The 12,054-nt window shown below is 39.6% G+C and overlaps 1 protein-coding gene across 2 annotated transcripts in view; it reads left to right on the top strand.

The window, feature by feature from the left end:
- LOC124130848 (vesicular, overexpressed in cancer, prosurvival protein 1-like) overlaps positions 1-4,930 on the top strand; it is a 28,945-nt gene extending 24,015 nt beyond the window's left edge. For both annotated transcript variants that reach the window (XM_046493880.2, XM_046493881.2), the window contains exons 5-6: positions 125-206; positions 1,900-4,930. In XM_046493880.2, coding sequence (XP_046349836.1) covers positions 125-206; positions 1,900-2,141 — 324 coding nt within the window. In that variant the 3' untranslated portion in view covers positions 2,142-4,930. The remainder of the gene's footprint in view (positions 1-124; positions 207-1,899) is intronic.
- Positions 4,931-12,054: the final 7,124 nt, after the last annotated feature.

The following is a 12,054-nucleotide window of genomic DNA, read 5'->3' on the forward strand; positions in this document are numbered from 1 at the left end:
CGTTTAATTACTGAAGCTGTCATATAGCTGGAATATTGCTGAGTGAGGCGTTAAACAACAAACAAACAACTTTTATAGTATTGGTTGTTTTCTGCGTCTTGATGAAAGCTTTGTATTTTTGCAGGTGTCCTCCCATCCAGGCATGTACCCTGAGAACAAGGCTGACCTGCCACCTCAATATTCACTTATAGCATCCAACTATGCAGGTATGTAATTTAAAAAAATTATTCGATGATTTTAAGACCGCCTCCATGGTCTAGTGGTTAGGAAATCTGCCCAGAGAGTGGAAGGATGGTGGTTCGATTACCTGGCCACATCATACCAAAGGATGTTAAAGTATGTATGATGTTAAAAGATGGTACTTGTTGTTACCCAACCTGGTGCTTGGGGTCAGCTTTGATTCTGCATACCATATCCGAATGGGCTATCCATGTTAAACTGTGGCATGGTATCTCAGTAGGCTAGTACAGAGTACACTTTTCTCATAGCTAAAAGGTACCTTCAGAGCTATTATAACTACACTCCTAAATGTAACTCTTAGCTAAGAATTTTCTTAGCCAGTTAAGAGTATGTTTGAGAAAATTCAGCCACCCTTGCTTGCCGTAAGAGGCGACTAACGGGATCGGGTGGCCAGGCTCACTGACTTGGTAGATACATCTCATGGTATCCCAGGGGCCACGGGTAGCCCGGTCGTCTAAGGAGCCGTGATTCACTGTGCAGAGTTGCATCCCTTGGGCATGCCAGAAACCTATGGTTGTGGGTTTGATTCCCGGTCCGCCCCAATTATGTTTCTAGGTTTGTCAGCACCATACACCTGCTCATGGGTTTCACCAAAATGGTAAACGTCTGAAACCTGCATCACTTCGGGCTTTCCTCCCACATTAAGCTGACACGCCGTGATATAACTGGAATACTGTTAAAAGCGGCGTTAAACCCAACTCACTCACTCACTTACTCACTCATGGTATCCAAACCGCATTGGTCGATGCTTTTGTCAATCATTGGATTGTCTGGTCCAGACTTGATTATTTATAGACCGCTGTCATATAGCTGGAATATTGCTGAATGAGGTATTAAACAACAAATAAACAAACAAACAAACCAGCTTGATACTGCCAGATACTGTCCCATCTAAGCCTCTCCTATGGACCAATCAGATTCCACCTCTCGTATCACTTGTGTTTGCTTCACACAAAATGGTGGCACCCGGTCAGGACGATCTGATCAATAATCAAGATATATATTGTGATAAAACGTGTCTTACATGGCGAAGTGCATCAAATCACGTGCACACCTCGATTAAAAACATGAAAAGATTTGGAAAATATCTGCTGACAACGAGTTGGCGGTGCACATGCTTTGCAAATTCTGCAATCGACCGAAATCTGCACGACAGATTGGACTATATATGCATAAACTCGTTAGTCCAGCCAAAATGTAACTCCATAATACCAGCCTAGTTCGGCAAGGGTGGAAACTGGACTTTTATAGACAGTTGACTCTCTTGTCTCTAGAAGATGCCCTAAGGCACGCCAGAAACCTAAGATTGTTGGATCGAATTCCGGTTCGCTCCGATTATGTTTCTAGGTTTGTCAGCACCATACCCGTGCTCGTGGGTTTCACCGAAGTGGTAAACGTCTCAGACCTGCATCACTTCGGGCTTTCCTCCTACATTAAGCTGACACACCGTGATATAACTGGAATACAGTTCAAAGCGGTGTTACGAAAGCAATTAGCAAACTCAATCACTCTTGCTTATGCTATTTATAGTTTATTGGAAGTCAATACATTTAATCAAATTAAAGCTGACACGCCGCAATATAACTCACACACTCACTCCCTGAGAAACACCAGAAAACATTTGATTATTTAAAAAAACAAACCCTGTTCTCCTCACAGGTAGTCCCTCACCACCGATGGCCTTAAATGCTCAGGATCTTGCAGCTGGCACCAACAACATGCCGAAACCTCCTCCATACTGTGAAGTGGCTGCACCAGCCAACAATCCAGCCCCATCATTGGCTGAAGCCAGTGCTGCTCCAACCAATCAGGACACATACCAAACACAGCCAACCTGTGAAAACTCCTCAACCAATCAGTGTTCAAGCCAGCCTTCAGCCAATGACAGTACACCTAATTGAGTTTTACCATTGCCTATTTCTTCTGTCGGCTGCTCCTGTGATTAACTTTCGGTAGATAAGATTCATAATGTGGATGCATATTTGTTGATGTGATATTTCCAGTGATGATATATTGCCAAAATCTTCAGTTTGGAAAGAAGATCTGAATGAAGGAAATACTATTTACCTTAAAGCTATTTTTGCTTGCTAGATGATCACTGTCTGATATTGTTCTAATGGTGCACTGATGTCCTAGGGATGTCATGGTGAGGAGGGGGTTTCTGTGGGGTGTTTCACGTCCATGGAATGTCACAGGTAGTACACATACCGTGGGTCACGTCTGCTTTGACCTGTCACCTGACCTGCAGTGCATGGTTATTGGTCACACAAGAAAAAAGCCAATCTCAGGGCGATACTTTTCTTCAAATGCTTTACGAGATTGCAAAAATAATGACAATGCCAAAACTGTCTGGAAAGTGTCTTGTTTTTTGCCAACGAATGCAGACTTACATTTTGACGATAAAATATGCAAAATAGAATAATTGCAAAAGGTCAGTGCTTTATAAAATAACTTTTGTTCAATATCTTTCTTTATCAGCTGTATATCCATACAAGCTCCTCACTGTGATATTTTGTTCCCAGAGCTCTCTATACTTCGCTGCCACCAGTCACAACTCCTCACAGCGTTATTTGTTCCCAGAGCTGACTATATATCAATGCTACTACCAGTCACAACTCCTCACAGTGTTATTTGTTCCCACAACTCACTATATATTAATGCTACTACCAGTCACAACTCCTCACAGTGTTATTTGTTCCCAGAGCTGACTATATATTAATGCTACTACCAGTCACAACTCCTCACAGCGTTATTTGTTCCCAGAGCTGACTATATATTAATGCTACTACCAGTCACAACTCCTCACAGTGTTATTTGTTCCCAGAGCTGACTATATATTAATGCTACTACCAGTCACAACTCCTCACAGTGTTATTTGTTCCCAGAGCTCACTATATATTAATGCTACTACCAGTCACAACTCCTCACAGTGTTATTTGTTCCCAGAGCTGACTATATATTAATGCTACTACCAGTCACAACTCCTCACAGCGTTATTTGTTCCCAGAGCTGACCATATATTAATGCTACTACCAGTCACAACTCCTCACAGTGTTATTTGTTCCCAGAGCTGACTATATATTAATGCTACTACCAGTCACAACTCCTCACAGCGTTATTTGTTCCCAGAGCTGACTATATATTAATGCTACTACCAGTCACAACTCCTCACAGCGTTATTTGTTCCCAGAGCTGACTATATATTAATGCTACTACCAGTCACAACTCCTCACAGTGTTATTTGTTCCCAGAGCTCTCTATACTTCGCTGCCAGTAGTCACAACTCCTCACAGTGTTATTTGTTCCCAGAGCTGACTATATATTAATGCTACTACCAGTCACAACTCCTCACAGTGTTATTTGTTCCCAGAGCTCTCTATACTTCGCTGCCAGCAGTCACAACTCCTCACAGTGTTATTTGTTCCCAGAGCTCTCTATAATATTGCTGCCAGCAGTCACAACTTCTCACAGTGTTATTTGTTCTCGGAGCCCTCTATACTATATCCTCACAGTGAGAGGCAGCCTACAAGCATGCATGGAGTTAAATTCACAACTGACTAATAGTTTTGTCGATATGAGAATATTCCCCCTGCTTTGTTAGTTAAAATGAAACATCATATACATTTGGCAATCAGGGAACCATTCTGCATGTCCTAGAGAAAAAGTAAGAGAGGAGTTAGGTGCTTTTCCTTTTTGTCCACATTCTCAAACCATTCTTGTAAAACAAACGTCAGTTCATCTGGAATATTAAGTTAGTATTCCACATCTCACTGACATTCACAAATATTCAAGAGTCTTGTAAAGGTCCATACTCACAATTATGGCAGCGATTGAAAAGAGCTTGTTTGTGATTCAACTAAAGGGAGATAATTGAGATTAGAGTTATCTGCCCTTTGCTAAACTTGCTTTCCCTCCAGTGAATGCCATGTTTGTGCATGTGTTTGATTATTTATCCAGTTTAGGAGTGCATTCTTCTATAGGATCATTGATTTTTGTTTGGTATGCATAATTTGACTGTAAGAATGGAAACAGTCCCAAATATTTGCCGGTCAACATTTGCTGGTCAACATTTGCTTAAAACCCGAAATCCATTTTCTGTGATTGTATATAAAACTACTGTGTAATATGTATTTATCATGAACTTTATCCATGTACTACAACTCCTCTTTCATACTGTCATCTGTGTTGATTTTGACATGGCGTAACTAGTAAATATGTACACAGTGTTACAAACAAACAGTTTTAGCCCACTAGTCCTTTTAATGATAACATATAGCAAAACCCTTAAAAATGGCAAATTTCTACGAGTCCTTATGATACCTTAACTGTTGGGCAGTTTGGCAAGGACGACGGGACTAGTTCCAGTTTCTAACACTCAGTACACATGACAGATTTACACCTTAAGTACTCCTGAATCATTGATAATGCAGCTCTGCCTTGCTTAATTAATTTTTTTAAAAGGCCTTTCCCAAAATTTGTTGTGTTTGCTATTTTGACTTACATCAGTAAGTTGCCGTGAGTCTTTGACTTACCGCCTGACACAATCTGTAAACTACAGTTGTTATTCTAATAGAATCATGTCATATTTATTACAATCTCATTAAAATCAGATCTTAGTTCTCGCTATCGCTAAACAAAGATCTGAGGACATCCCGTTAAGGGTCACGTCAGAACGACCTTTCAGAGCGTCGCTTACCAGATCATGAAAGTGACAGTCGGAATGTGTTTTCTAATCATGCAACCACATAATATTTAACACGGGGTATTCCAAACGACAGTTACGGGTTTTATGATGATATCCATACAATCTAGGCCATCTATAAGCCATTCTAGAATGTTCTTCTTATCAGTTTTAATTTTTTTTTAATCGAGAATACGTCAACATGTTTCGAAGCGTAGTCGCCAGTTTGAAACTACTGTCGTAAAGCTCGAGAAAGCTGCCTTCTGATTGGCTAATGTCGATTTCTTGTCAGCCATTTCATTGGTCGGTCAAAATTCGCAAAAGGTCGTGACCCATAATGGGATGTCCTCAGATCTTTGTTTAGCGGTAGCGAGAATTTTAATGAGATTGTATTTATTTCGTCAGATAAGTACATGGCATATATCCAGAGGTTTAAGCATGATAATTACAAGTATATGAGGTCAGGCCCATCATTAATGTCATATTGGAAACTATTAACAAAATAAATTGACGGTTATTGTCATTGCTGATGATATTATCCTGTGTGCTGATAGTCAATATTTGAACTTTACTTTTCCCTAACCATACACAGCTCAGAATTATTATTCTTTCTTATTACTCGAACTTTTTCAACATGTGAGGGGCGGTCGGGTATCCTAGTGGTTAAAACGTTTGCTCGTAACGCCGAAGACCCGGGTTCGATTCCCGACATGGGTACAATGTGTGAAGTCCATTTCTGGTGTTCCCCGTCGTGATATTGCTGGAATATTGCTAAAAGCAGCTTAAAACCTTGCTCACTCACTCACTCACTGTTGAGTTGCGTCCCTTGTGCACACTCGAAACCTGTAATCGTGGGTTTGATTCCCGGTTCTCCCTGATTTTGTTTCTGGGTTTGTCAGCACCATTCCCATGCTCGTTGGTTTCTCCAAAGTGGTAAACATCTGGGACCTGCATCACTTTGGGCTTTCTTCCCACATTAAGTTGACATGCCGCGATGCAACTGGAATACTGTTCAAAGCGGCGTTACAAAACCAATTAGCAAACTCAATCACTCTTGCTTATGCTATTTAGAATTTATTGGAAGTCAATACATTTAATCAAATTGTTAAAGTTGACAACACACTACAGTGTTCTACCTCTGTGTAGAAAATAAATAAAGATTAACAATAATTATGATAATAATCATGATTATTAATATTGGCCAGCTGACTGATCTCACTTACTTGACATATCTCAATTGTAACAATACCACCCCAACTTACGAGATTGTTTGTGTTTACATTTGCATGATTCCTGTTTTTGTCAGGAAATATTTTCTAAAACCATTTCATCTCAGGCCATTATGAAGTAATTATTAGATTTTGATACCTGTTGCCTCCGCCTCAAATACTTTTATTGTTGCCAAGTACCTTCCTTGTCTGAAATGGGGGCATGGATGGCTCGGTCATCTAAGGTGCCGCGATTCGCTGTGCAGAGTTGCGTCCCTTGGGCACGCCAGAAACCTATGATTGTGGGTTCGAATCCCGGTTCGCCCCGAATATGTTTCTAGGTTTGTCAGCACCATACCCATGCTCGTGGGTTTCACCAAAGTGGTTAACGTCTGAGACCTGCATCACTTCGGGCTTCCCTCCCACATTAAGCTGACACACCGCGATATAACTGGAATACTGTTAAAAAGCGGCGTTAAACCCAACTCACTCACTCCTTGTCTGAAATAACTGTCTGTCGCTATGCCGTTGTGGGCAGCATTGGTGGTGCTAGGTGATATTTATTCTTGATATTTAACTGCCTGGCTGTCGGGTAGAAAATGTCAGCACCTATTATTGTATTTATTTTAACAGTCAGTGTAGATTTACCATATTAAACATAATATTTGCTTTACTGCAAATCATGACTGAATTTGATTCCATGATGTGTTAACATTGGGCTGGTTATCATCGTCTGAATGTGCAGATGTTTAAAGCAAGCATTGGTTCATCTCGGATTGTAGAGTTACAATCGATGAATTCCCTCTACCAAAGTGACGATATGGCAGTTTTTTTTAAAGCATGTTGTTGGTAGACTATTTTTTTATATTTAATTTTTGAGAACTGCTAACAACTTTAACATAAATACAGCAAAGGAAAAGTCGAAAGAAGAGAAAGAGCGATATCACAGGAAACGCCATCGAGTAAATCAGGAAATTGATAATTTGTTTATCTACTCCAGCATGTATTATATAACTTACAAATGGGAGTCTGTATCTTTCAAGACAAGTAGCTACCGGCCTATCTGGCTTGTTTGGAATAAAAATTATTTCAGGCTCTCGGCAAATAGAAAATATTTTAGAAAATCGTTTTTTCATAAGGTTTGAACAGAGCCGACCACGGAGATTCGTCTCCCGTGTTGTCATTTTGTTTTCTTTATATGTATGCCCCACCATCATTTAGTTTTCACCAATGCCGTGAAGAGTTTAAATATTACAATACATGCCTCCCACCATTTTGGAAAAATTTGGATAAAAATCGAATAATTATTTCATTGTGGCCTTAAAGTCTTTCAGTGTCAATTCCATGTTGGGATAAATAACTTTCGAGTTTGTTTGTGTTGAGTTGTACCTAGCTGTTGTGACAAAAGTCAGTTTCTCTTAGAGCTTGCCATCCTGTTTGTACTACTTGTTAAACAGAAGAGTCTTGAATTTTCTAATTGGAAATGTTTTTCTGTGTATGTATTTAGTAACTGTAGTTGGACATAGATCCTATATAGATCTCCTAGATATGTTATAACCCGATATATACCTTCTATATTTGTTGTAATGGTTGTGATTTATTTTTTTATGTGCAATATTTTTTAATAGTGTAATTAGCAAATGAAGTCACAAAATAAAGTAGCTTTAAACGCAAGGTGACCAGATAGTGATAAAATACTATTGAATATATTGAACTATTGTTATATGTCTTTAATACACAGATCCAGAGCCCAGATTTTGAGTATACAAATAATGTTGATTGAAAAATGAATAACATATTTTTTCATTTTTTTTCAACAGAAATAACCATTGAGTAATTATTTTTTTATCAACACAATACACGCCTCCCCCTCTAATCGGTGCATCCCCAGTTTTCTGAAAGCGCTACCGGTATGCACCCTCCACTTTCCACAAAGGTTTATGCCTCACTCCACACCAGGGGGCATTGTGGCCCAGTCTAAGGTGCCGCGATTTGCTGTGTAGAGTTGCGTCCCTTGGGCACGCCAGAAACCTATGATTTTGGTTTCGAATCCCGGTTCGCCCCGATTATGTTTTTAGGTTTGTCAGTACCATACGCATGCTCGTGGGTTTCACGGAAGTGGTAAACGTTTAAGACCTGCATCACTTCGGGCTTTCCTCCCACATTAAGCTGACACGCCGCGATATAACTGGAATACTGTTAAAAGCGGTGTTAAACCCAACTCACTCACTCACACTCCACTCCTTTCCAAAATCTTTACATCCCCCACCCCACTCCCCTTTCCCAAAAACTGTACACTCCACCCCACTTTAAAAAAGTGTCTCTATCAAAGGTTGAGTGGTATTGGTATAGACGACACTGTGTGAGTGTATTGCATGTTTAAGGTCTTTGTACTACATAACACTGCTTGGCAATTAAAGGATAGATAATGCTTGGCCAATTGGCCAATCAGATTAATGACAAGGAAATCTGTTGCCTGGTTACCAGTGTAGTTATAAGTTACCATGGTTACCTTTAACTACGATGTGATCCTATAACCAGCTTCATATACCTGCATATAGATACTCCTTTCTAAAGGTTTTGTACACTTTGTCCACAGCTATTCAGACAAGATTTTAGTACCAGAATCTTAATTCCTAAATGCTATATATTTTCAATTTGCAGTCCATTTTTTGATAGGATTTTCTGTGCACAAAAGTGTATGTGCTGTTTTTTACATTTTCACAATATTAATTTCAATGTGTGAAGCCTATATTGGTGTCCCCCGCCGTGATATTGCTGGAATATTGCTGGAATATATTGCTAAAAGCGGCTTAAATCCATACTCATTCACTCACTCAATATTAATTTGCAAATTATTTTTAGAAAAATGTTTTTGTCAAACCAGATATGTCCATAGCTGCAAATGTATCCAAAGTAAAGACTTTAAACATTTTCACCTGTATCACTGACAAAGTTTGTTTAGGTTTTTTGATTATGTTTTTCTTACCTGGCCAAGGACAAATTATGGTCCATTGTGCTATTAAGAATGTATTTCCAATCTATTTTTACCAATTCTCTTGTAAGATCAAGTACCTAATAGAGATGGAATGTTTATAATGTTCATACCTCCCAAGATTCTACATATATTGGTACATGTAAACACCTTAAAAATAACAAATAATGAATGTTGTCTTCTTGTACATGTGTACATTTCATCTTTTTGCCCTGAATTTTGTACCCAATAATGCTTATTGCCACCATTTATGATTATTACCAAATATGAAATGATTCATAGATAACAACCTCTTTATTGGTAGCCTAGTGGTTGAAGCATTTGCTCTTCACACTGAGGGCCGGGTTTGATTCCCACTTGGGCACAATTTTTGAAGCCCATTTCTTGTGTGACCCGCGTGATATTAGTGGCCATTAGCGTTAAGGCGTGGCAATTTTGCAGTGCCGAGTTGTGCCACAGAAGATCCAGGGTAGAATAGGTCTTCAGGACCCCATGCTTGCTGTAGAAGGTGACTGGGCTTGTCGCAAGAGGCGACTAACTGGATCAGGTGGTCAGGCTCGCTGACTTGGTTGAAGCATGTCATTGTATCCCAATTGCGTAGATCGATGCTCATGATGCCAAACCGTGGATTGTCTGGTCCAGACTTGATTATTTACAGACTGCCGTCATATAGCTGGAATATTGCTGAGTGCGGCGTTAAACAACAAACAAACATACATGGTATGTTGTAACATCTTTAGTCACATGAACAGTTCACGGTCAATAGCTTCACAAACACCCAAACACAAAGCGTTTTTCAGTTTTTGTTTCTTGTGCTTGCATTTCTACTGATATTTGATATTAAGTCATATACTGCACTATACCTCAACTGCAAACCAAGGGCAAGTATCATTTTGTAAATTTCAGTTGCAATATTCAAGGCCTTTTCAAGGCTCTCTCCCAAAAGCTCAACGGCCATTTGCATATAAAATGTTTTGGCTTTTCCATTCAACTTGTGAAAGATTCAGGCAAAGTCAACGCTAAGGTGAGCAGATGATCCCTGGAAGGGAGATAACTCTAGGGATACAAATTGTTTTCTTGAAAAATGTTTAAAGTTTTTTTTCTTACTTTGAAAAGATATCGGTATGTATAATTTTTAGGTAGTTTAATTAAGTATCGGTTTGCCTAGGAAAATTCAGGCATTTCTTGATCCTGACTTTTCAAGACGGACCTCAAAATTCAAGGTCTTTTCAAGCATGTGCGTACTGTTTAATGAATGCATGTCCCAGTTGTTTTGATTAAGAAGCCCCAGAAGTGTGGACCATTTGCAAAACCACATTTTTTACTGAACTTGCGTGCTATTCCCTCGTCCATGGGAGAAGAGGTGGTTGTGCTCCTTGTTGTCTTTCAGCTGCGGTATCTGTTGATTTTGTGACCCCCCCGTCTTTCTGCAGTTATTTTCTTCTTGTTCATTTTCATTGTCAATTTTGATGTTGTATGTCTGTAACGTCCTGTTACTGATTCCTGTTTCTTCTGCAGTTTAGACAGTTTGTTACTATGGTTACAGAGATTGGTCTGTAAAGCACCTGGTTTTAATCCTGTTTTCTCATTATTGTTCATATGGCAATATTGACAGACATTGTTACAGAAAAGAAGTCATGTTTTTTTCTTATGTTTGTAATCCTTAAAGATTAACAATTAAATATTTTTAAATGTTAGGCCAAAAATAAACTGTGTGTTTCTGTTTTCCACGACCCTCTCTAATCTGGAGGTCCCAACCCTAAACCGTTTTCCTTTTTTTTTTTCCAAGCTGCACCACAGCTTTCATTCCCATCCTGGTAATGTCCATATTTTATTCCACAAGCTTTAATTTTTTTAGCTTCATTACAAACAAACCAGTCATTCTCTTCATTTGAAAACAGGCATTTACTGACATACCGTATTCGACATAATAAGCGCCCCCCTCTAATAAGGGCCCACAGTGATATTTGCTATTATATTGGCCAGTGAACAATCCCAATTAGCACCCCTTCCGATTCATCAATGTACACAAAACTTATTTATTCGTGTATAGTACACACGTGTGTGTTATATGCACCCTTAATTATGGGCAATTAAATTCTGGAAAAATATATCTGTCGTATATAAATATTTCAGGCTGTCAGCATAAACCTTGAAATTTACGATCTTTCAAATCACCAAAATAATATTCTAATAAGAGCCCCTATTTCTAATTTTGAGATTGCCCTGGGCGCTTATTACGTCAAATACTATATTACAATTTTCAAAGAAGAAAAGGTTGAAATATTTTTAAAAAAATACCTGGCCCGGTTTCCCTTTTTTTTTTTGATGGTCTGAAGTAAGAAACATACATAGTTGTTTTTGGCCTTAGTGGATCTATTCAATTCACCATGTCTGCCTAGCCTTGAAAAAAACACTGTATGCTGACTTTTATTAAAGAGACTTTTTATACACATTGTTATATTTATGTTATTAAGCACCCAGACTGCCCAAGTCATTTAGCAGGAAGTAAACATGTGCTGGGCATAAAATAGTTGAGCAACTATCCTCAGGGTACAACACATGCTTAACCAAGTCTGCATCAACCACAATTTCTGTCAACATTTATGACAACTGTGAGGTCCTGCACCAGCATCCCCACAAGGAGACGAGCATGAGGTCATGGGGACCCATTCTGAGCCAGCATCCTCACAGGGGGACAAGCACGATGACCCGGGACCCATTCTGAGCCAGGCTCCTCACAGGGAGACAAGCACGATGACCCGGGACCCGGGACCCATTCTGAGCCAGGCTCCTCACAGGGAGACAAGCACGATGACCCGGGACCCATTCTGAGCCAGCATCCTTACAGGGAGACGAGAACGATGACCCGGGACCCATTCTGAGCCAGCATCCTCACAGGGAGACAAGCACGATGACCCGGGACCCAT

Source organism: Haliotis rufescens, unplaced genomic scaffold (assembly GCF_023055435.1).
Source record: "Haliotis rufescens isolate VD_foot unplaced genomic scaffold, xgHalRufe1.0.p SCAF_10, whole genome shotgun sequence".
Classification (NCBI taxonomy): domain Eukaryota; kingdom Metazoa; phylum Mollusca; class Gastropoda; order Lepetellida; family Haliotidae; genus Haliotis; species Haliotis rufescens.